Source organism: Chlorocebus sabaeus, chromosome 6 (assembly GCF_047675955.1).
Source record: "Chlorocebus sabaeus isolate Y175 chromosome 6, mChlSab1.0.hap1, whole genome shotgun sequence".
NCBI classification, from domain to species: domain Eukaryota; kingdom Metazoa; phylum Chordata; class Mammalia; order Primates; family Cercopithecidae; genus Chlorocebus; species Chlorocebus sabaeus.
Window position 1 is genome coordinate 52,645,695 of NC_132909.1, and position 26,020 is coordinate 52,671,714.

The following is a 26,020-nucleotide window of genomic DNA, read 5'->3' on the forward strand; positions in this document are numbered from 1 at the left end:
TCATTTGCCATCTCATAGAACTGCAGAGATGGTTTGGACAATCTCTCAATGGCAAAGGTAACCTGTACCACCTCATGGACTTTCAGAGGTGGTCTAAACTGTGAAGTGGCAGATGAGATGAGACTCAGTACAACTCCATTGGGTAGACAAGGTGGCCTCTACAAATTCATAGACTTGAAGAAATGGTTTATACAACTTCACAGGTGGCAGACATGGTCTGTACAACCTCACAGGACAACATAGGTGGCCCAGAATATCTCATGGGTAGGAGGAGAGTGCGTCTGCCACCCTAAGTGCTACAGAAGTGGCTTGCTTCTCTCTTTTCTTTTTTTTTTTTTTTTTTTTTTGAGACAGGGTCTCACTCTGTCACCCACACTGGAGTGCAGTGGCACAGTCTTGGCTCACTGCGACCTCTACCTCCTGGGCTCAAGCGATCCTCCCACCTCAGCCTCCCTAGCAACTGGGACAACAGGCATGCACCACCACTTCCAGATAATTTTTTTGTGTGTGTTTTTTAAGACGGAGTCTCGCTCTGTCGCCCAGGCTGGAGTGCAGTGGCGCGATCTCCACTCACTGCAAGCTCCACCTCCCAGGTTCACGCCATTCTCTCGCCTCAGCCTCCCATGTAGCTGGGACTACAGGTGCCCGCCACCGTGCCCGGCTAATTTTTGTATTTTTAGTAGAGACGGGATTTCACTGTGTTAGCCAGGATGGTCTTGATCTCCTGACCTTGTGATCCACCCGTCTCGGCCTCCCAAAGTGCTGGAATTACAGGCTTGAGCCACCGTGCCTGGCCCCAATTTTTTTTTTGAGAGAGAGTCTCACTCTGTCACCCAGGCTAGAGTACAATAATGCAATCTCGGCTCACTGCAACCTCTGCCTCCTGGGTTCAAGTGATTCTCCCACCTCAGTAGTCCCTGAGTACCTGGGACTACAGGTGTGCACCACCATGCCTGCCTATTTTTGTAGTTTTAGTAGAGATGAGTTTTTGCCATGTTGGCCAGGCTGGTCTCAAACTCCTGACCTCAGGTGATCCACCCTCCTCGACCTCCCAAAGTGCTGGGATTACAGGTGTGAGCCACCACGCCCAGCCAGCCTGGCTTTTTTTTTTTTTTTTTTTTTAGGTAGAGAAGGCAATTTGCCATGTTGTCCAGGCTGGTCTTGAACTCCTGGCCTCAAGTGATCCTCCTGCCTTGGTCTCCCAAAGCACTGGGATTACAGACGTGAGCCATAGCACCTGGCACTTGTTTCTCTGTATTCAATCTTTGTGTCCCTGATCTTCTGGCAGGGCTGGGAGGAAGGGGGCTCACCGAGCGTGGATGTCAACGCCCAGAACCTCATCCTTGAGATAGAAGAAAGTCTTGTTTGGGACCAGCTGGACCTCAAAAGATGGGAGGACTGGGAGGAAAAAAAAAAGCCATGGGCACCCTCAGTATTGTACCTGCTCCCTCATCTCCTCCCAGTCCTGCTCCTTCCTTGGTGGCTCTGCCAAGCCCCAAAGGCTGGAACACCAGCACCCAGCACTTAGCACCCAGTTCAGGCCCTGGTTTACAGTGGAGGCTCCCCTTGAAACCTCCTTTCCTTTCCAGTCCCGTCCCTGGCATATTCATCTTGCCCACCCCACCCACACCCTTCTCACCATATTCCTTCACATCAAAGGCAGCCTTGAACTTCTGCTTGGGTGTACTTTGGTAGCTGGCTTCGATGGTCCAGGTCCCCAAACTGAGGCACAGAAAGTTAGGAGAGATGGAGACAGAGAATGACAGCCTCCCTTGCCACCCCTCGGGCTCCCAGATCTGACAAGGGCACCTGACAAGCTCTGGGAGGTGAAAGGAGCTGAAAAAGAAGCCGTCCTTGGCTCTCAGACTCCGGCTAATCACGGTGATTCCCTCCGGGTTCTGTGGGGTTGGGGGTGGGGCTGGTGACTGCCCTCTGGGAGGGCCCTTGTGGCTCATGCTTCAGCACGCTGTGTAACCTCAGTGTCCAGGATCCACCCCCACCACCCCCCATCGGGAAAGACCACCTTGATGTCCAGAGTGAATGTCCTGGTCACAGGGTCCATCTTGTGGTTAACAGTGAACACCCGGTAGTGAACTAGGGGAGAAGGCGGACTCTGAGTATTGGGTAGAGGAAGGGAAAGACAGAGAGAGAGAGAGTTTGGATCTTGGGCAGTGGTGGGGGGCCACTTATGCAGAGAGAGAGATCTTGGGAGGTGGAGAAGATTTTAGGGGATGGGAGTATCTCAGACATTGGGAAAGACTGGGAATGAGAGCCAGTGATTGCTCCAAGCCAAGTGACTCGGGGCTGTACCCAAGTGCTCAGGGGTGTAGAGGGTCTTGTCTGTCTGGATAAAGATGTAGCCAGCATGAGGAGCCACCAGCACTATCTTCTCCATGAATGAGGAGCCCGAGGAGGGTGCCCAAGTTGCCCGGATGATGGCATATTGCTGCCCTGGTTTTGGGGGGTACACCAGGCTCTCGGGAACCTGACAGAGAGAGACATCCATACTCCTCAGGCTCTGCTGGGGTCTCCCTGACTGGGAGTAAAGCCCTGGGACAGATCCTGGGAGGAGCAATTGACTGAGGGTATTCTGGTTCTGTCTTTGGGAGCTAGGTTGCCATGTGCAGTTGTGCAGGTTGCTCACTGAATGAGAGCACCCAGCCAAAGGAAGGATGAAATCCAGTCCATGCTCAGCTTCCCAAGCTAACAACAGAAGGCACCTTTTATAGTTCTCGGAGAGGCATCTAACGGGCTAGTGGAGGCTTCCTGGAGCCCAGGCTTAGGGACTTTTGACTTCTAAATGGATAGTACGTTAAAGGAGCGGTTAAGTACTTTGGGCCCTGCATCTACTCTCCAGACACAGAGTCTGCCCCTTTCTACCTTTATTGCTGACCCGGAGCCTCCCTTTGTGGTCACACATTCCAGCCTGTCACCCACCGTCACAGATGCCTGGTCCATAAAGTTGTTTCCTGGTGAGAGAATGACCTGGCTCCTTGACAACACTGTCTTCCTCATGGGGAAGTCCCATACTGTGAGATTCACCTTGAGGGTCCTTGTGAGGGGCTGTCTGGAGTCCGAGTGGGCCTGAATGTGAATGCTCTCCGGACTGCCAACCCTCAGGACTCGGGGGGTCACCAGGATGTACCTGCCAGTAGACAAACACAGGGGCATTAAGGGACTTGAGTAGGGAAAGTGACACCAAACAGGAGTCACAAGCTGGAATCACGCAGACATCAGATGTGCAGGAAACCGGCTGAGCCCCCTCCATTCCCCAGACTCACAGAGGCTCAGCGTGGGTGAGGGGGCTTCCCAACAGAAGCAGAATCCACCCTAAGGGCCAGGGCATGTCCATGGTGGGTGGGAGGGTGACGGGTGGCCACAGGCTGCAGATGTCTGTCCTCTTGTCTGTCCTCTTGTCTGCCCTGGCCCTGGCCTGTTTACCTTGACTGGTCGTGGCTGAGTTAATATCTAAACAGGTGTGGGGCAAGAATCCCTATAAATCCAACCAGGTGGAGTTGGGGGTGTTTGTTTCTTCCCAGCCAAGCCTCCAAGATAGACTTGAGAAGTGCCCCAGCCACTTCCTTGGGGGCCACAGTGGTAAGAGAATTGCCTGTTCCATGAGCCATGAGGGTCTTTATCTCCCCCTACTTTTTTTTTGAGACAGAGTCTGGCTCTGTCACCCAGGCTGGAGTGCAGTGGCACAATGTCAGCTCACTGCAACCTCTGCCTCCCGGGTTCAAGCAGTTCTCATGCCTCGGCCTCCCAAGTAGCGGGGATTACACGTATGAGCCAGCACATTCGACTAATTTTTGTATTTTTAATAGAGACAGGGTTTCACCATGTTGGCCAGCCTGGTCTCGAACTCCCGACCTCAAGTGATCCTCCCGCCTCGACCTCCCAAAGTGCTGGGATTACAGGTATGAGCCACTGTGCCTGGCCATGAAGGTCATATCCTAAAGCCCTCCCCTCCCCTAGCAAGGAGCTTTGCACACCCAGGACACTGAACTCAGGGCTTGGTTGGGATTGGCTGGCAGGAGGAGGAGCAAACATCTTTCTATTCTAGCCTGGATGGATTTTCCCTACTTCTGCCCTTGTGAAATTGGCGAAACAGGGCAGCTGCGCAAACAGGGGTGGTGCTGGCATTTTTTCCCTATTTCTCAATTCCGGGAGTGCCTGTGGCATTTGACCATCTGACCCCAGGACCCACTATAACGAAATCTGCTAAGAAATCCATGGGTCAAAGTCCTCTTGTTGGGCTTCAAGTCCTTGCACTACATGGATTTCTTCATCCTTGCAGGAGACGATTATGCTTGGTAAATTGTGACATTGTCTATTGTTTCCTAAGTCATGCCAGAGTCTCTGGGTTCCTTTTCCAGAAGGCAAATTATACATATTAAGCCAGGGAAGGAAACACATCATGCTTGAAGCATTCCTGGAAAAAGGCTTTCTCTGTCCTCAAATAATTCGCACTGTTTAGCAGGCTTATTAAAGAGAATTGTCGAGACGGCTTTGTGGTGTCTGCCTCTAAGAAGCGGTTGGTCTTAATGATGAGTCTGTTTGAATCTGCCCCCTACAGCGATCTCAATTCAGCCAGCTTGGGAAATTTTGCCTATTGAAGAGTCCCTGATCCCCCCATCAAATGATAATATACTTTTTATTTTTTTAAAGACAGATCTCACTCTGTTGCCCAGGCTGTAGTGCAGTGGTGTGATCTTGGTTCACTGCAACCTTTGCCTCTCAGGTTCAAGCCATTCTCCCACCTCAGCCTCCCGAGTATCTGGGATTACAGGCGTGCACCACCACATCTGGCTACTTTTTTTGTATTTTTAGTAGAGACGGGGTTTCACCATGTTGGCCAGGCTGGTCTCAAACTCCTGACCTCATGATCCGCCCACCTCAGCCTCCCAAAGTACTGAGATTACAGGCATGAGCCACCGTGTCCAGCAGATAATATACTTTCATCTGCCAAAGATTCATCAAGCATTTACTTTGAGCCTGGCCCCTACTTAGCATGTTGGGGACACAGCAGTGAACGTGACAGACAAAATCCCTTCCTGTGTGGAGTGGACATTTACTGTAAACTTAAAAATGGCATTTTCTACTGAAATCTCATAGTCTCCCATGAATTGGGGCTTAACGTGTGCCCATTTTCTAGATCCTGCCTTCGTAGAGAGCTGAAACCAAGGACGTTAGAAGCAAAGGGAGGAGTAGGTTCTAGTATTTATTCCTTGGGCATTTGTCGAGCACCTACTAGGTGCCGGACACTGTTCAATGTGCTCTATGTCCCCTAATAGAAGCCTTGAAGCTGGGTCAGGAGTGGTGACTCATGCCTGTAATCCTAGCACTTTGGGAAGCTGAGGCGGGAGGATTGTTTGAGGCCAGGAGTTCGAGACCAGCCTAGGCAACATAGTGAGACTCAGTCCCTACAAAACGAAAAAACAAACAAACAAACAAACAAAAAAACCAGGTGTGGTAGTGCACACCTGTAGTCCCAGTTACTCAGGATGCTGAGGTGGGAGGATTGCTTGGGCCCAGGAGGTCGAGGCTGCAGTGAGCTGTGATTACATCACTGCACTCCAGCCTGGGCAACCCTACCTCAAAAGAAGAAGAAAAGAAGAGGAAGAAGAAGAAGTAGTAGTCTTGCAGCCATGCTGAAGTAATTAGCACCCATTGCACAGATGAGGAGACTGAGGCCCAAGAGGCTAAGCAATTTGCCCCATGTCAGGCAGCTGGGGAGCAGTGAGGCTTCAGCTAACGCTCTTAAGTTGATGTTTTAGGGAGCAAAGACTCAATAGAATCAAATTAAAGCCTAGCTCAGGGAATCAAGTGACACTTAATTTGAAAGGTTCTAGAACATTAGTGTCTATTTACTGTCCCAGGGTCTCAGGAATCTCCACTGGTTCTGTTTTTTGTTTTTGTTTTTATGGAGTCTCACTCTGTTGCCCAGGCTAGAGTGCAGTGGTACAATCTTGGGTTCAAGCGATTCTCCTGCCTTAGCTCCCCAAGTAGCTGAGGTTACAGGTGCAGGCCATCACAACCGGCTAATTTTATACTTTTAGTAGAGACGAGGTTTCATCATGTTGATCAGGCTGGTCTCGAACTCCTGACCTCACATAATCCGCCCACCTCGGCCTCCCAAAGTGTCAGGATTATAGGTCTGAGCCACCGTGCCTGGCCTCCACTGGTTCTGTTTAGCTCTGCCTGGGCTGGGGGTGAGCGTTCCGCTTCACCAGGTGTTCACATCCCCGCTCTGTTGGGGGCAGGGATTGCAGGTGTCCGGGACAGGCGATTGTCCAAAAGCAAAGGTCATCAGGGCCTCTCTCCACAGTCCTTCCCTTCTTTTCCTCCAGTCTGGGCCTTCTCTCCCAGTACCAGTGTCTCTTATCTACACAGTGGGAATTGCCAGGTAGAACCATCTGAGCCATTTTAAAATTTTTTATTTTTATTTTTTGTTTTTTGTTTTGTTTTGTTTTGTTTTTTTTTTTTTTTTTTTTTTTTGGAGACGGAGTCTTGCTCTGTCGCCCAGGCTGGAGTGCAGTGGCCGAATCTCAGCTCACTGCAAGCTCCGCCTCCTGGGTTTACGCCATTCTCCTGCCTCAGCCTCCCGAGTAGTTGGGACTACAGGCGCCCGCCACCTCGCCCGGCTATTTTTTGTATTTTTTAGTAGAGATGGGGTTTCACCGTGTTAGCCAGGATGGTCTCGATCTCCTGACCTCGTGATCCACCCGTCTCGGCCTCCCAAAGTGCTGGAGGCTTGAGCCACCGTGCCCGGCTATTTTTTGTTTTTAGAGACAGACTCTCCCTCTGTCATCCAGGCTGGAGTGCGGTGGCACAATCACAGCTCACTGCAGCCTTGACTTCCTGGACTCAGGTGATCCTCCTGCCTCAGCCTCTCAAGCAGCTGGGACTACAGGCAGGCACCACCACGCCCGGCTAATTTTTTTCTATTTTTGGTAAAGACGGGGTCTCCCTATGTTACCCAGTCTGATCTTGAACTCCTGGGCTCAAGCAATCCTCCAGCCTTGGCCTCCCAAAGCCCTGGGATTACAGGTGTGAGCCACCATGCCCAGCCTGGAGTGTCTATTTTTACTGTAGCCACATTCACCTGGACTGTCTTTTTCAATCCTCTCAGCAATCTAAGGAATTAAGGATCATCACTGGCCCATTTTACAGATGAAAAACTCTCTGGACTCCAGGGCTGACACCTGGAATTCCAGCACTTTGGGAGGCAGAACCGGGAGGATCGCTTGAAACTAGGAGATGGAGACCAGCCTGGACAACACGGCTGACCCTATCTCTACAATTTTTCTTTTTCTTTTTTTGAGATGGAGTCTCGCTCTGTCACCCAGGCTGGAGCGCAGTGGTGTGATCTCCGCTCACTGAAAGCTCCACCTCCCGGGTTCACGCCATTCTCCTGCCTCAGACTCCCGAGTAACTGGGACTACAGGCGCCCGCCACTCTACAAAATTTTTTTTAAAAAATTAGCTGAGTGTAGTGGTGTGTGCCTGTAAAGACCAACTGTAAGGTCCTCTGAACGGGCTACACCATAGTTGAGCCATTGTGACCCCCGTGACCCACACCTACAGGCCTCCTGGGGTCACAAAGACTGGAGCACTAAAGAACCACTAAAGAAACAGCTAGTTCCGGCCAGGCGCAGTGGCTCATGTCTGTAATCCCAGCACTTTGGGAGGCTGAAGCGGCCGGATCACAAGGTAAGGAGATCGAGACCATCCTGGCTAACGCGGTGAAATCCCATCTCCACTGAAAATACAAAAAACTAGCCAGGTGAGGTGGCAGGCGCCTGTAGTCCCAGCTACTTGGGAGGCTGAGGCAGGAGAATGGCGTAAACCCGGGAGGCGGAGCTTGCAGTGAGCCGAGATTGCGCCACTGCACTCCAGCCTGGGCAACAGAACAAGACTCCATTTCTAAAAAAAAAAAAAAAAGAAAAAAAGAAACAGCTAGTTCCTGCCTTAACTTATTAACCAACCTTGCAACATTCCACCTTTGTGATATGTTCCTGCCCTACCCTAACTAATCAATAGACCTTATGATATTGTGCCTTGTGACCTCCCCCCACCTTGTGGCTATAAACCTTGTGACATTTTTCCCCTGCCCGAAAAAACTGCCCCTAACTGTAACTTTTCACTACCTAACCCAAACCTATAAAACCAGTTCCACTCCCACCACCCTTCACTGACATTTCCGACTCAGCCCGCTTGCACCTGAGTGAATAAACAGTCTTGTTGCTCACTCTTAGCCTGTTCAGGGTACCTCTTCAATTAGATGCGCACAGAACATTTGGTGCCGAAAGCCCTAGATAGGGGATCTCCTGGAGACCTACCCCCATTCCCCTGAGCTCTCCCTCGAAGAGACTCCCTTCGACCTTGGGACTTCAGACCCGCCCCTGCAAAAGGACCCCACTCCTGCTTACAGATCGGTTAAGCTGCCTCAGTCTCTCTTCATCTCTCTCTCTCTTTTTCTTTCAGACAATGAACCTCCTTTTGTCCGTGTTTCTGAAATCCAGTAATGGTCACGGCTGTACAACTCCGGACTTCCACTGGGGATACCCACTGAAGATCCTAGTGGTCGTTCTATTCCTTGTCTCTTTCTTTCGCATCCAATCTTCCCTGTTCTATCATGGGCAACCTCCCGCCCTCCATCTCTCCTACTTCCCCTCTGGCTTGTGTCCTCAAAAATCTCAAACCTCTTCGGCTTTCACCCCATCTAAAGCCTAAACGTTTATCATTATTATTATTATTTGCTGTAACATGGCCTGGCCCCAAGATAAATTAGACAACGGCTCTCAGAGGCCAGAAAACAGCACTTCCGATTTCTCTATTTTGCGGGACTTTGACAACTTCTGTTACAAAATGGGCAAACGGTCTGAGGTACCCTACGTCCAGGCATTTTTTTTTTTCTTTGACACGGAGTCTCGCTCTGTCGCCCAGGCCGGAGTACAGTAGCCTGACCTCGACTCACTGCAAGCTCTGCCTCCCGGGTTCACGCCATTCTCCTGCCTCAGCCTCCCGAGTAGCTGAGACTACAGGCGCCTGCCACCATGTCCGGCTAATTTTTTGTATTTTTAGTAGAGATGAGTTTTCACCGTGTTAGCCAGGATGGTCTCAAACTCCTGGCCTCAAGTGATCTGCCCGCCTTGGCCTCCCAAAGTGCCGGGATTACAGGCACGAGCCACCGCGCCTGGCCGTCCAGGCATTTTTTACACTACGATATCTCCCTAGCCTCTGCTCCCAATGTGACCCGTCCCAAGTTTTCCTTATCTCCCTTCCTTCTTCCATTGGTGATGCCGATTCCTGTTTGTCCGTTAATCCCTCTGATATTTTTCCCCCTCACCCACCCGAACTCGGTTCTAATTCCCCCTCAGAATCTGATCCCTCTTTTACCCACAACCCACCCCCCTTATGCCCCTCCCATCACCACCGCTCCTCGCACCCTATCTGGCTTACAATTTGGCCCCGCGGCGGGCCCCCTGCCCCTACCCAGCAATTTCCCTTTCGAGAGGTGGCAGGAGCTGAAGGAATAGTCCAGGTTCGTGTCCCTTTCTCCCTGTCGAACCTCTCCCAAATTAGTCAACGCCTAGGCTCTTTCCCGTCTGACCCCACCAGCTATATACAAGAATTCCGCTACTTAACCCAGTGCTATAATCTTAACTGGATTGACTTAAACATCATCCTCACCTCTACTCTGGCTCCTCAGGAGCAAGAGCGAGTTTGGACCCTAGCTCAATCTTACGCTGATGACTACTGGCACCTTGAGCCTGGCCTCCAAAAAGGTGCTAGGGAAGTACCCCGTGAAGACCCCCAATGCACCTACCAGTCAGGGCTCCCAGGAATAGCCAGGCAGTATCCCGGCCCGCGGGATCGTCGAAGCAGGCCCTGGAGGAGGGAGTGGGAATTTGGGGAACAAGAGACACGAGAAATGGAGACAACGCACTGCTCTGATCAAGTCTCGTTTAATGGCGGTAATGCAGTGCCTTATATACACTTGGAGAGGAAGGGGTTGGGCCAAGGCGGAAATGATCTCATTTCAGAGGGCGTGGCCAGGCAGGTTTCGATTTCAACGGTCGGAGGTCATGTTGCGCCTGCGCTATAAAGTAACAATTTTCGCGCGCGGGGAAAGATGGGTGAAGAAGAAGCAGGAAGAGCGCCATCTTGTGTGAGATATTTAATACACGGGAAAAAGACAAATCTAGGAAGGAGGTGAAAGGCGGAAATGAATAGCGCTCAGGCGTTTAATCGTCAATAATTACTCGCTATGGCCGGGGCACGCAGCTCCGGACAAGGCAGGACCATATGATCTCTTGCCTAGCTCAAGGGCTTCAGAAGGCTGCATATGAAACCATCAATTATGACAAACTAAAGGAGACCATTCAGAACAAATACGAAAATCCAGCTCAGTGTATGGCCCATCTAGCTGCCAGCTTCAGGTGATACACAGCACTAGACCCTGAGGGGCCAGAAGGCCGCCTTATTCTTTTTTTTTTCTTTTCTTTTCTTTTTTGAGATGGAGTTTTGCTCTGTCACCCAGGCTGTAGTGCAGTGGCCTGATCTCCGCTCACTGCAAGCTCCGCGTCCCAGGTTCACACCATTCTCCTGCCTCAGCCTCCCGAGTAGCTGGGACCACAGGCAGCTGCCACCACGTCCAGCTAATTTTTTTTTATTTTTAGTAGAGACGGGGTTTCACCGTGTTAGCCAGGATGGTCTCGATCTCCTGGCCTTGTGATCCGCCTGCCTCACCCTCCCAAAGTTCTGGGATTACAGGCGTGAGCCACCACGCCCGGCTCTGCCTATTCTTAAATGAAGAATGCTGCTTTTACTTAAATCAATCTGGCCTCATATATGATAACATTAAAAAACTTAAAGACAAAGCTCAAAAACTTGCATATCAGGCAAATAATTATTCTGGACTTACCTTGCCATTCTCTAGCCTAGCTTCATGGCTCCTTCCACTAACAGGCCCTTTCGCACTCATCCTTCTCGTCCTCTTGATCAGACCTTGTCTTTTCAGGCTAATCTCTCTGTTTATACAAAATCGTATCTAAGCTATTACTAATCAATCAATACGGCAAATCCTCCTTCTAACAACCCCGCAATACCAACTCCTACCCCAAGATCTTTCCTCAGTTGAATCTCTCCAACTTTAGGTTCCCATGCTGCCCCTAACCCCACTCAAAGCAGCCCTTAGAAACATTGTCCATCACCCCAAAACATCACCCATCACTCCTCCTTGGCACCCCTAAAATTTTCACCCCAACATCCCAACATTACACTACTCTTTCTCATTTTATTTCTTTCTTATTTTATTTTTCATTATTAAACATAAAAAGACAGGAATGTAAGGTCCTGTGAACATACTACACCATGGTCGAGCCATTGCGGTCCCTGTGACCCGCATGTACAGGCCTCCTGGAGTCACAAAGCCAGGAGCAACAGGAGAACCACTAAAGAAGAAGAAACGGCTAGTTCCTGCCTTAACTGATTAACCAACCTTGCAACATTCCACCATTGTGAACTGTTCCTGCCCTATCCTAACTCATCAATCGACCTTGTGATATCGTGCCTTGTGACCTTCCCCCACCTCGTGACTATGCACCTTGTGACATTCTTTCCCTGCCCGAAGAAACCGCCCCTAACACTCTTTCCACTACCTACCCCAAACCTATAAAACCAGTTCCACTCCCACCACCCTTCACTGACTCCCTTTTTGGACTCAGCTGAAAAGTGAATAAACAGCCTTGTTGCTCACACTTAGTCTGTTCAGGGTGTCTCTTCAATTAGACGCGTGTGTAACACCAACTACTCATGGGGCTGAGGTGGGAGGATCGCTTGAGCACGGGAGTCAAGGCTACAGTGAACAGTAATCCTGCCACTGCACTCTGGCCTGGGTGACAGAGTGAGATTGTGTCCCAAAAATTTAAAAAAAAAAAAAAAAGAAGAAAGAAAAAGAAGAAAGAAGAGAAAGAACGAATGAAAGAGAAGAGAGAGAAACAAGGAAAGAAAAAGGAGAAAGAAGAACGAAAGAAGAAAGAAGGAAAGAAAGAAAGAAAAGAAAAGAAAAGAAAAGAAAAGAAAAGAAAAGAAAAGAAAAGAAAAAGAGTGACACTAAAAAGGTGAAGGATCCTGTCCCACATTGCACAGCTAAGAAACTGTGGCACAGCGAGGTTGAGTGTCTTGCTCAGGGTCACACAGCAAGTTTAGTGATGGAAGCTGAGTTCGTGAACCCGAATGGTAAAGGGAGCCCAAGAAAGGTACGGGGTAGACCTAGCTCCACCCAGGTCCACCTGAGCGGCAGACAGTGGCCTGGGACAGACCGGCTGCTCGGGCGCAAGTCCACGTGGCCTCTCGCACTTGGACACCAGAGGGCGCAAGCGAGCCTCCGGCCAGGCAGGCAGCTGCGCTCGACCCCTCCCGCAGGAATGCCAATGAGGGAGGGAGGGGACTTTGGCCGCCCGCCCGTAGCAGCTGCGCCTGCCGCTCAGATTCCGCCCGCCTTCCCCTCCCTGGGATCGGGAGTTAGCACCGAGAAGGCGCGGGCGGGAGGGGCGGCCTTGTAGGGATGTGTCCTTGCAGAGATGCAGCCTCTGGTTTTACTCCCTCCTCCAGGGCTTTGAGCTCAGAGCTTCTCAGGCAAGGCCGGGCAGGACCCAGGAGACCAAGGAATAAAGCTACCGTCAACATAACTATTCAGGGCTCTAATTTATTAGACACAGACTACATTCCAGCCCTTAATAAGACTTTCTTCCTGGCAAGTTCCATTTCACAGATGAAGAAACTGAGGGTTAGAGAATTACCCTGTCTTGTCCCGGTAGGAGGTGTCAGGAGCTTCTCAGGTTGGACTGTACTGCCCGGATGTGCCAGCTTGATCACTTCCAGTCCCCAATCCAGGCTCCTTGAGTCAGTTTTTGATTTCCACAGTGTTGATGATGTGGGTAGAGCAAATAGACAACAGTCCCCTGCCCACGGAGCTGACATTTTAGTGGGTGGAGACAGGCAAGAAACAAGCATAGTAGTATATGCCTTCAGGGCATGGTGGTTCATGTCTGTAATCCCAGCACTTTGGGAGGCCGAGGTGGGAGGATCACTTGAGCCCAGGAATCCAAAAGCAGCCTGCTCAATAAAGCAAGACCCCTGTTTCTATTTTTGTTTTTTTTTTTTTTAGAAAGAAAAGAAAAGAAAGGGAAGGGAGGGAGAGAGGAAGGAAGGGAGGGAGGGAGGGAAAAGAGAGAGAACCATGTCAGACGACGGGAAATAAAACAGATAAGAAAATAAAGGGACAGTGTGCTATCTTGAGGTGATCCTGGAGGGCCTCTTGGAGGAGGTGATATTTGAGCACATGAAGGAAATGAAGAAGGGAGCCTTGTGGATATTTGGAAAAGCATTCTATGTAGAGGGAACAGCAAGTGCAAAGGTATTGAGGTTGGTGTGTTTAAGAAACAGCAAGTAGGCCAGGAGTGGTGGCTCACACCTGTAATACCAGCACTTTAGGAGGCCAAGGCTGGAGGATCACTTGAGTCCAGGAGTTTGAGGTTGCAGTGAACTATGATCATGCCACTGCACACCAGCCTGGGTGACAGAGAGAGACCCTGTCTCTGAAAAGAAATAAAGACAGACAGACGAAATGGCACAGCAAAGAAGTCAGTGTTGCTTGAATGAGTGGGTGATGGGGAAAAAGTAGGCGATAATTTGAGACAAATATTCAGTGGTCAAATGATGCAGTTTTGATCTGAGTCTAAGAAAGAGGGGAAGCATGCCGGACGTCATGGCTCACACCTGTAATCCCAGCTCTTTGGGAGGCCAAGGCGGAAGGATTGTTTGAGACCAGGAGTTCAAGACCAGCCTGGGCAACATAGTGAGACCCCATATCTACAAAAAATTTTTAAAAAGTTAGCTAGTTATGGAGGCACACACCTGTGGTCCCAGCTACTCAGGAGGTTGAGGTGGGAGGATCTCCTGAGCTGGGAGGTTGAGGCTGAGTGATTGCACCATTGTACTTTAATCTGAATGACAGAGCAAGACCCCGTCTAAAAAAAAAAAAAAAAAAAAAAAAAAAAGGTCTAAATAAAAGGAGAAGCCACTGCAGAGGTTTGAAAGGATTGAAAGGAGGAATGACATTGTCTTTGGGTTTTAACAGAATCAGTCTATGTATGTCCTTTCTTATTTTATTTATTTATTTATTTATTTAAGACAGGGTCTGTCTCAGTCAGCAGGTTGAAGTGCAGTGGTGCGATCATAGTTTACTGCAGCCTCCAACTCCTGGATGCAAGGGATCCTTCCACTTCAGCCTCCTGAGTAACTGAGACTACAGGGACAGGCCACCACACCAGGCTAATTTTTTAAATTTTTTGTAGAGATGGGGTTTTGCTATACCACCCAGGCAGGTCTCAAAATCCTGGACTCAAGTGATTCTTTTGCCTCCACCTCCCAGTGTTGGGATTATATGCCTGAGCCACTGTGCTATCAGTATGTCCTGTGTTTCTGTGTCTTGAAATTTAAAAGTAAAATAATAATAATGGCCAGGTGTGGTGGCTCATGCCTGTAATCCCAGGACTTTGGGAGGCCAAGGCAGGAGGATCACCTGAGGTTGGGAGTTTGAGACTGGCCTGACCAACATGGAGAAACCCCATCTCTACTAAAAATACAAAAATTAGCCGGGAGTGGTGGCGCATGCCTGTAATCCCAGCACTTTGGGAAGCCAAGGAGGGCGAATCAGTCAGGAGTTTGAGACCAGCCTGGCTAACACGTTGAAATCCCGTCTCTACTAAAAATACAAAAATTAACCGGGCGTGGTGGCACACACCTGTAGTCCCAGCTACTCAGTAGGCTGAGGTAGGAGAATCGCTTGAACCCGGGAGGCAGAGGTTGCAGTGAGCCGAGATTACGCCACTGCACTCCAGCCTGGGCGACAGAGCGAGACCCTGTCTCAAAAAAGAAAATCCTCTGGCCGGGCGCAGTAGCTCAAGCCTGTAATCCCAGCACTTTGGGAGGCCGAGATGGGTGGATCACGAGGTCAGGAGATCGAGACCATCCTGGCTAACATGGTGAAACCCCATCTCTACTAAAAAATACAAAAAACTAGCCGGGCGAGGTGGCGGGCGTCTGTGGTCCCAGCTACTTGGGAGGCTGAGGCAGGAGAATGGTGTGAACCCAGGAGGAGGAGCTTGCAGTGAGCTGAGATCCGGCCACTGCACTCCAGCCTGGGCGACAGAGAGAGACTCCGTCTCAAAAAAGAAAAAAAAAAAAAAAATCCTCCAAGGTGTATATGATTCAAGGAAACAACTGAAGTTCACATTTATTTGTATAGTGTGCTGCTTTTAGTGAAAAAGTTTTTTAAAAAGTATATATTCAGTTTTTAAAAGTACTTTTTAAAAAGTGTATATTCAGTATATACTATTTTAAAAACTTTTTTGAAAGTATTTTTTAAAAGCATATATTCAGTATATACTATTAAAAAAAGTGTATATCAGTTTTTAAAAGTATATATTCAGAATGTCCCCTTGGTCCACAGAGCTCTGGTGTCTGCATGGGGGTGCAGGGTGGGTTATGAATTATTCCTGTATTCTCAGGCCCAGGATCATGAAGTCACGAGGTTGAATGTAACAGAGTCTGTCTCATCCTTCAAGGCTCATAACAATGCCCCTTCCTCCAGGAAGCCTCCCTTGCTTTCCCAGAGATAGCTTCAGCTTCCTGCTCTGGGCTCCCCAGGCCCAGTTCCCAGGGTCCCTCTCTCTGCTCCACTGTGACCATAGAGGAGTCCTCAGCCCCTGGCACCCACTGTGTGACTTTCTATCTCTATGAATTTGATTACTTTAGGCATCTCAGATAAGTGGAATTTTCTATCTGGTTTATTTCAGTCAGCATGGTGTTCTCAGTATTTACCCACATGTCAGAATTTCCTTCCTTTTTAAGGATATACAAAAGTCTGCTTATCCATTTGTGAGTTTTTGTTTTTGTATTTTTTTGAGACAGAGTCTCACTCTGTTGCCCAGGCTGGAGTGCAGTGGCGCCATCTTGGTCTCACTGCAACCTCCACCTCCTGGGTTCGAGTGATTCTCATGCCTCAGCTTCCCGAGTAGCTGGGATTATAGGTGCCTGCCACCGCGCCCAGCTAATTTTTGTATTTTTAATAGAGAGAGGGTTTCACTATGTTGGCCAGACTGATCTGGAACTCCTGGCTTCAAGTGATCCACCTGCTTCGGCCTCCCAAAGTGCTGGGATTACAGGCATGATGCACCATGCTTGGCTTGTTTGCTTGCTTTCTCTCTCTTGCTCTCTCTCTCTCTTTGGAGCCAGTAGTTCAACTGTCATTTTAAGTTTTTATTTAATTTTAAGAAATTGAGCTTTATTAAATAGTAAATGTAACTACAACTTGTGGTTATAAATATATATTTAATGGAAAAAATATACATACATTGCTGGTGTGTGCTCAAATACATTTTGTTGATGGGGTGTGTGACCAGCAATGTCCCCTTGGTCCACAGAGCTCTGGTGTCTGCATGGGGGTGCAGGGTGGGTTATGAATTATTCCTGTATTCTCAGGCCCAGGATCATGAAGTCACGAGGTTGAATGTGGCAGGATCTGTCTCATCCTTCAAGGCTCATAACAATGCCCCTTCCTCCAGGAAGCCTCCCTTGCTTTCCCAGAGACAGCTGCAGCTTCCTGCTCTGGGCTCCCCAGGCCAAGTTCCCAGGGTCCCTGTCTCTGCTCCAGCTGTGACCGCAGAGGAGTCTATGCCTGAAAATGGAGCGCTTCTGGGATTCTAGCCTTGTCCAGGCACAGAGCAGGGGAGGGGGAGTTTGCAGAATGAATGAATGAAGCGTCTTTTCATCCTTTGAATTAAATGTGGAATGAAGAGGTCTGGTTGTTCAGGGATGGGGATCGTGAGCTCCGTTCTGCTCATCTTGGCCGCACTCGGGTTGGGAGGCAGCCGCAGGACAGACATTGAAGGCCAAGGCTGAGGAGGCGCGGACAGCGGAAGAGGAGGCGGTGGGTGGTTCGCACATACAGGCTGCCGGAGGAGTCCACGGTTTTGAGCATGGTCAGTGGGGAGTAGCGGACGTTGGTCTGTCGGCGCAGGGGTGGCCGAGCCGAGCTGATGACATTGACAATGGCCTGCAGAGTGGAGCCCCTGAGCCCTGGTACCCAGGAAGGGCTTCACCCTGCAACATACCTGAGCCACCGCTTGGGTCTCTGGGCCCTTCACTCACCTGAACCACATCCTGTGGGCTCTGTCCCACGGAGCGAAACAGCTCCCTGGAGGCTGGGAGATAGAGGTCCCGGAAGTAGTGCAGGGTGTCAGGGTCAGTGCCTGGGAACTCAGCTGTAGAAACCTGCGCCAGAAGCTTCCCCTCAAACTCGGTGACCACGGGGCCTGGTTCCACCAGGGAGATGCTGGCGACCGGGCAGGGGTAGTGTCAGTCTGATGCCCCAACCACTCCCTGACCCTTTTTGTCCATTTATTTATTTATTTATTTATTTATTTATTTATTTTAAAATACAGGGTCTCACTCCCTTGCCCAGGCTGGAGTGCAGTGGCATGATCATAGCTCACCACAATCTCCAACTCCTGGGTTCAAGCAATCCTCTACCTCAGCCTCCTGAGTAGCTGGGACTGCAGGTACACACACCACCACCCTTGGCTAATTTTTAAATTTTGGGTTGAGATGGGGGTCTCGCTATGTTGCCCAGGCTGGCCTCAAACTCCTGACCTCAAGCGATCCTCCCCTTTCAGCCTCTCAAAACGCTGGAATTACAAGTGTGAGCTGCTGCACCCAGCTTCATTGTCTTCATCTCTCCTCTCCCCCTTTCAATGCCACCTCCCCACCACTGCCTCCAAGCCCCCTCTGCCCACGTGCCCGCCTCACAAGATGTTGAACTGCAGCAGCTGGATAGCCAGGCTTTCGAAGAATCCCTCCAGGGCGAACTTGGAGGCTGCATAGACATCGTTGAAGATGACACCTGTGAGGGTCAGAAGGAGGAGAGCTCTTTGGGGTTCTGGGAGGTGGGCTTTGTGGGTTCCAGGGTGATGGGGTCGTTGGGAGACAGAGCAAAGAGCATGTGGAGACCAGACAGAGCAGATACATGGTGCCAAGATGATGGGGGTATGGCATTGTGTGATGGGGTCATATGGAGTCAGAACGAAGTTGTTCTCGGGTGATGGGTGCCACCTCCTCCCAGCTCCACCTGGTCCCAGGAAACTCCCCTATTTCCCTCTATTCTCTAAACCTTTGGGGCCACTTGGGGATCCTCTTCATTTTTCTCTTCATTAGGGCTATTGTCTCTCTCCCTCCCTCCCTTTCTTCCTCCCTCCCTCCCTCCTTTTCTTCCTCCCTCCCTTTCCTTCCTTCCTTCCTTCCTTCCTTCCTTCCTTCCTTCCTTCCTTCCTTCCTTCCTTCCTTCCTTCTCTCTCTCTCTCTCTTTCTTTTTCTTTTTTGATAGGGTGTTGCCCTGTCCTGCAGTCTGGGGTGCAGCAGTGCAATCACAGCTCACTGCAGCCTTGAACTCCTGGGCTTAAGCGATCCTCTCACTTTAGCCTCTTGAGTAGCTGGGACTACAGGCACACACCACGATGCTTGGCTGATTTTTAAATTTAATTTATTTATTTTTTGTTGTTGTTGAAGGGAGACGGAGTCTCACTCTGTCGTCTAGGCTGGAGTGCAGCCTCTGCCTCCTGAGGTCAAACGAATCTCCTGCCTCAGCCTCCTGAGTAGCTGGGACTACAGGTGCACACCACCACGCCCGGCTAATTTTTGTATTTTTACTAGAGATGGGGTTTCACCATGTTGGCCGTTCTGGTCTCAAACTCCTGACCTCAAGTGATCCATCAGCCTCAGCCTTCCAAAGTGCTGGGATTACAGGCATGAACCACCGCATCTGGCCAAAGGTTTGTTGTTTTTTGTTTGTTTGTTTATTTACTTATTTATTTATTTTTTGAGACAGAGTCTTGCTCTTATTGCCCAGGCTGGAGTGCAATGGCACAATCTCAGGTCACTGCAACATCTGCCTCCTGGGTTCAAGCAATTCCCCTGCTTCAGCCTCCTGAGTAGCTGGGACTACAGATGTGTGCCACCACACCCGGCTAATTTTTTTGTATTTTTAGCAGAGATGGGGTTTCACAATTTTGGCCAGGCTGGTCTTGAACTCCTGATCTCGAGTGATCCACCTGCCTTGGCCTCCCAAAGTGTTGGGGTTACCGGCATGAGTCATCATGCCTGGCCCAATTAAAAAAAAAAAAATTCGTAGTAATAAGGTCTTGCTATGTTGACCAGGCTGGTCTCAAACTCCTGAGCTCAAACAACCCTCCTGCCTAGGCCGTGCAAAGTGCTGGGATTATAGATATGAGTCACCATGTCTGGCCACTTTTTCCTTCTGAACTTCAGAATCCTTCTGAACACAATTCTCCAGGCTATTTTATTTTATTTTATTTTATTTTATTTTATTTTATATATTTTAGAGACAGAGTTTCACTTTGTTGCCCAGGCTGGAGTGCAGTGGCACAATCTTGGCTCACTGCAACCTCTGCCTCCCAGGTTCAAGCAATTCTCGTGCCTCAGCCTCCTGAGTAGCTGGGATTCCAGGCACATGCTACCATGCGCAGCTGATTTTTTTTTTTTTTTTTTTGTATTTTAGTAAGAATGGGCTTTCACCTGTTCTTACTGGTGGTCTCAAACTCCTGAGCTCAGGCAATCCACCCGTCTTAGCCTTCCAAAGTGCTAGGATTACAGGCATGAATCACTAAGCCTGGGTTCCACACTGATTTAGAATATGATCTAAAACCCATTCACCGTCCTCCCAGTCTGGGGAGGATCAGACGCTGATGGGATTTCCAGGGGTGGGTCCCCACAGCTCACCCTGCAGCCCCATGACACTGCTGATCACCACGATGTGGCCCTGCCGCCTCCTCTTCATGCCTGGAAGCACAGCTTTGACGAGACGGACAGCTCCGAAAAAGTTGGTGTCAAAGACATTCTGCATGGTAGCAAGGCTGAGCCCCTCCAGGGGCCCCACCAGACCCATTCCAGCATTATTCACTAAGAGAAGAGGTACTAAGGTTACCTGAAAGTCCCTTACCCTTCTAGCATTACTTCCAGACACCCCCTGAATCACCCCACCCCGTACTCCAAGTCCAGGGCCAGTCCAGGGTATCGTGGGTGGACAAATATGAAATCTTGGTGATCTTTAAACACAGTTTAGCATTTGTCATAGGAGATCCTCAGCCCTGAGCGGGAGGAAGGGCTGCTGGGAATAGTGGCCCCCTTAATCCATGAGCAATTCGATTCTGACCCCAAATTGCATCAAGACAGTGACACCCACTTTCCTGCGAAGGTTGGGGACCTTATGACTTATTTCTGCATCATGCTGTCTTCCCCAAGTGACTCATCCAAGTAATTTTCCCAACCACATATGACTTTCTCCATAGATGAGAATTTCTATTCCGTAAAATCTGCCCCACCCCCAGGCCTCAGATTATTACTAGTGTCTCTAATATTTTTATTTTTTAAAAAATTGATTTTTGGGCCAGGCATGGTGGCTCATGCCTGTAATCCCAGCACTTTGGGAGGCCAAGACGAGTGGATCACCTGAGGTCAGGCTTCGAGACCAGCCTGACGAACATGGAGAAACCCCGTCTCTATTAAAAATACAAAATTAGCCGGGTGTGGTGGTGCATGCCCGTAATCCCAGCTACTTGGGAGGCTGAGGCAGGAGAATCACTTGAACCTGGGAGGCAGAGGTTGCAGTGAGCTGAGATCGCACCATTGCACTCCAGCCTAGGCAGCAAGAGTTAAATTCCATCTCAAAAAAAAAGATTTTTGGCCAGGTGCAGTAGTGCACGCCTGTAATTCCAGCACTCTGGGAGGCCGAAGTGGGCGGATCACTTCAGGTCAGGAGTTTGAGACCAGCCTGGCCAACATGGTGAAACCTCGCCTCTACGAAAAATACAAAAATTAGCTGGGCATGGTGGCAGGCACATGTAATTCCAGCTACTCAGGAGGCGAGGCAGGAGAATCGCTTGAACCTGGGGGGTGGAGGTTGCAGTGAGCCGAGATCATGCCACCGCATTCCAGCCTGGGCGCACAGCAAGAATCCGTCTCAAGAAAAAAAAAAATTTTTTTTTGATTTTTGAGACAAGGTCTTGCTCTGTCTCCCAGACTGGCTCTATCATAACTCACTGCAGCCTCAAACCCCTGCGCTCTAGTGATCCTCCCACCTTGGCCTCCTGAGTAGCTGGGATTAGGCATGCACCACTATACCTGGCTAATTCTTAATTTTTTTGTAGAGTCAAAGTCTCACTATTTTGCTGGTCTCGAGCTGCTGGGCTCAAGCAATCCTCCTGTCTCAGCCTCCCAAAGTGCTAGGATTACAGGTATGAGCCATGGCACCCAGCCCTTAATAAATCAATTGGTAGGATCAACTGGTCTACCCCTGTTGGCCAACTGGTCTGCCCCTTCTGTCCAGGTTCAGAGATTGGTGAAGGAACCAGAGAGCTGGTGCTCAGACCTTGCCGTATTGAGGGTCTACACTCAGACCAGGATGGGGCTCAGTGAATCAGGGGCTGCGACGTCTTACCCAGCACGTCCACTTCTCCCTGGATACAGCTGAGACACTGAGCCACCGACTCATCACTGCACACGTCCAGCTGGGCCACAGTGAGGGTCTGCCCCAGAGCCTCCCCAGCAGCTGCCTCCAGTGTCTCCTTCTTCCCCAGGTCCCTCATGGTGGCCACCACTGGGGGCAGAGAGTAGAGCAGGGACAGGCACTGAGTTCCTTTCCCCTTGGTGTGGGCTCCACGTTTCTGTGATCTTGCATTAAAAGTCACAGAGAGATGGAAACCCACAAGTTCACACACCCACATTTATCACTCAGCCAACAAGTGCACACTTGTGTACATGCATCTCCACGTACCTGTATCCATCCTTCCAACCATGAGTTCAACAGACATTTATTGAGCATCTACTATACACTATGCCCTATTCTAGGTGCTGAGGCTATGGCATGAAATAAGATAAAGTCGCCAGGTATGGTGGTGCAAGCCTGTAATCCCAGCACTTTGGGAGGCCTGGGTGGGAGGATTGCTCGACCCCAGGAGTTTGAGACCAGCCTGGGAAGTATAGCAAGATCCCATCTCTACAAAAAAATTATATATACACATTTGCCAGGTGTGGTGGGTGGCCCCCACCTGTAGTCCTGGCTACTTGGGAGGCTGCGGTGGGAGGATTGCTTGAGCCCAGGAGATTGAGGCTGCAGTGAGCTGAGTTGGAGCCACTGCACTACAGCCTGGGTGATAGAGTGAAACCCTGTCTCAAAAAATAAAAAAATAAGGCCGGGGTGGCTCACATGTGTAATCCCAGCCCTGTGGGAGGCCGAGGTGGGCAGATCACAAGGTCAAGAGATCGAGACCATCCTGGCCAAAGTGGTGAAACTTCGACTCTATTAAAAATACAAAAATTAGCTGGGTGTGGTGGCACACACCTGAAATCCCAGCTACTCAGGAGGCTGAGGCAGGAGAATTGCTTGAACCTGGGAGGCAGAGGAGGTTGCAGTGAGCTGAGATCATGCTACTGAACTCCAGCCTGGCAACAGAGCGAGACTCTGTCTCAAAATAAATAAATAAATAAATAAACAAACAAACAAATAAATAAGATAAGATGACATTTCTGCCTTCATGGAATTTATAGCCTAGTAGGTAAGACAATAAAATACACAAACATAAAACAGACTGCCATGAAAAAAATGCATACATACCTATAGCCAACATACATACATACATGAACACTGAAGTGAATAGCCATATATATATACACACACACACACACATTTTGAGACAAAGTTTCACTCTCGTTTGTTACCCAGTCTGGAGTGCAGGGGCGTGATCTCGGCTCACTGCCACTTCTACCTCCTGGGTTCAAGCGATTCCCCTGCCTCAACCTCCCAAGTAGCTGGGATTACAGTTGCCTGCCACTACACCCAGCTAATCTTTTGTATTTTTAGTAGATATGGGGTTCACCATATTGGTCAGGCTGGTCTCAAACCTCAGGTGATCTGCCCACCTCATCCTCCCAAAGTGCTGGGATTATAGGCGTCAGAAGCCAAAGAGCCACAGAGCCTGGCCAAGCTTATCCTCTTTTTTCTTTTCTTTTTTTTTTTTTTTTTTTTGAGATGGAGTCTCGCTCTTGTCACCCAGGCTGGAATACAGTAGCGAAATCTCGGCTCACTGCAACCTCTGTCTCCTGGTTCAAGCGATTCTCTTGCCTTAGCCTCTCAAGTAGCTGGGATTACAGGTACCTGCCACCATGCCCAGCTAATTTTTGTATTTTTATTGATTGGTTGATTGATTGACTGAGACAGAGCCTTGCTCTGTCACCCAGGTTGGAGTGCAGTGGCGCAATCTCAGCTCACTGCAAGCTCCACCCCTGGGATTCACACCATTCTTCTGCCTCAGCCTCCAGAGTAGCTGGTACTGCAGGCGCCCACCACCACGCCCGGCTAAGTTTTTGTATTTGTAGTAGAGATGGAGTTTCACCGTGTTAGCCAGGATGGTCTCGATCTCCTGACCCCGTGATCCACCCACCTCGGTCTCCCAAAGGGCTGGGGTTACAGGCATGAACCACCACGCCTGGCCAATTTTTGTATTTTTAGTAGAGACGGGGTTTCACCATGTTGGCCAGGCTGGTCTCAAACTCCTGACTTCAGGTGATCTGTCCACCTCGGCCTCCCAAAGTGCTGAAATTACAGACATGAGCTACTGCGCCCAGCCTCAAGCTTATGCTCTTAAGCAGGACCTTAGCATACGTACCATGTCTGCACATGCACCAGCATGCATGTTTGATATCCCCCAATGTGTGCAACCATAATCAACCAAGAACACTCCTGAGGGCATTTGCCTCTTGTCTTCGGGCCAGTGTGATTCGTGGGTAGCAGGCACGTGAATGGGGTCACTTGCATCTACATGTGATATAGTGGGAAACATGGGTGCAAGGGATGGGATGCCTGAGTTCAAATCCCAGCTCTGCCACTTTGCAGCTGGGAGACCTTGAGCAAAGACCTTTGACAGTCTGCATCTTCGTTTCCTCATTTCTAAAATGAGGCAGGCCAGGCACAGTGGCTCATGCCTGTAATCCCAGCACTTTGGGAGGCCCAGGTGGGCAGATCACCTGAGGCCAGGAGTTCGAGACCAGTCTGGCCAACATGGTAAAATCTCGTCTATTAAAAACATAAAAAAATAGCCGGGTGTGGTGGCACATGCCTTAATCCCAGAAACTCAGGAGACTGGGGCATGAAAATCACTTGAATGTGGGAGATGGAGGCTGCAGTGAGCCAAGATGCGCCACTGCACTCAACCTGGGTGACAGAGCAAGACTCTGACTCAAAATACATAAATAATAAAATAATAATAAAATGGGGTGGATGATAGTGCCTGCCTCACAGGTGTGATGTGAGGCTTAAACGACTTCCTGGATTCAGGGCACTTAGAATGCAGCGTGGTGCATTGTAAAAGCTCCGTAAACATTAGCCTCCAGCAGTTTAATACACCCATCTGCCCGCCCACAGGAACGCAGGTTATTCCCTGCACACTGGCGTTCAGGCTCTCATGCTCAAAGCTGTGTGTGTCTCTAAAACAGAGGGCAGAGGGCTGGGAGAAGCACCCCTGCCAACTGGGGCAATGCCCTCACCCCCAGTCGCTTCCTTGTAAGTAACAACCCTTTGCCCACTTTGGCTCCAACATGCACCCTCTGGGTCAGGGGTTCTCCTGGTTGTTAGGATGCAGGTCCCAGGGATTTATTCTAGAGCTGCAGAAAGGCACGTTCTTAGAACTAGAAGGCCATCCCTTCAACCCCCAAGGTCAGGAGCGCTTAAGAATCTTATCTCAGTAAAAGCAGTAATCTGGGGAGACTGTGGAGGAGTGAGGATCAGGGTAGTGATTATTCCAATCTAGGAAATGCCCTAGTGAAACCCTTCTAAAAATATCACCCACCCACCCCCTGCCACTCTCAGCATGCTTTATTTTGTTTCTCAGCACTTATTCCCACCAGATATAGCAACAATTTCTTTGTATCTGTTTATCGCCCATTCTCTCTCTCCTCCCCGCATGACACCATCCCGAGGGCTGAGATTTTTGTCTATTTCATCCCCCGTTGTGTTGCCAGCATTCGGAACACCCAGAAGGTGCTCAAGAAATATTTGTAGGATGAGGGGATGATTCCTGGAGGGAGAGGAAGACGGCATGTATCCTGAGTTCTCCCCAAGCCCACAAGTGCAGCTGGGAGAGACGGGTAGGGGAGACAGTGCTGGGGAAGCTGTTTCCACCCTGCTGCCTCCTAGCGCCGCCCTACACCTCTTACCCTGGTAACGCTTCTTGGGGTCATGGGCCAGCTGCACTGCAAGTTCCAGACCAATTCCTGATGAGCAGCCGGAGATCAGCACAGTCCGGGGTGCAGCGGCCATGTTGATCCCCTCCCTGGACGCGTGACCTCCGCCGGGCAGCACCTGACTCTGACCATTCATCCTGGGCTCGTCTGCTCCCTCCTAACCCCCTCCCACAGATTTGCAGGGCAAAGCCTCCGCCCTCCCCAGGAGACCCTCAATTCTGGACTGACCCTGAACAGGCAGTTAGAGAGAATCTCTTAAATCCTCTCTGCACCTCATTTTCTTCATCTCCCAAAAATTTCTTCTCCACACCTACTATACACATTTTTGTTTGTTTGTTTTCAAGAGACAGCGTCTTGCTCTGTCACTCAGGCTGCAGTGCAGTGGCACCACCATAGCTCACCGCAGCCTCAAGCGATCCTTCCACCTCAGCCTCCAGAGTAACTGGGGCTACCAGCACACACTACCATACCCAGCTAATTTTTAAATTTACTTTGTTTTTAGACATGGGACCTTGCTCTGTTGCCCAGACTGGTCTCCAACTCTTGGCCTCAAGCGATCCTCCTGCCTTGGACATTTGTAACTGTTTTCTTAATTTTCAATTTTTATTATGAGTGTAAATAATAATAATAATAATAAA

At 49.8% G+C, this 26,020-nt stretch overlaps 1 protein-coding gene across 1 annotated transcript; it reads right to left on the reverse strand.

Annotated features, from left to right (window-relative positions):
• Positions 1–16,383: 16,383 nt before the first annotated feature.
• RDH8 (retinol dehydrogenase 8) lies at positions 16,384–25,473 on the reverse strand. The gene is made up of 6 exons (XM_037992267.2): positions 25,356–25,473; positions 21,583–21,741; positions 19,866–20,045; positions 17,880–17,973; positions 17,223–17,406; positions 16,384–17,127 (listed from the first exon to the last, which is right to left on the reverse strand). Exons 1-6 carry the CDS (start codon positions 25,456–25,458, stop codon positions 16,912–16,914), a joined length of 936 nt encoding a protein of 311 aa, XP_037848195.2. The 5' UTR covers positions 25,459–25,473; the 3' UTR covers positions 16,384–16,911.
• Between the last annotated feature and the right edge of the window lie 547 nt (positions 25,474–26,020).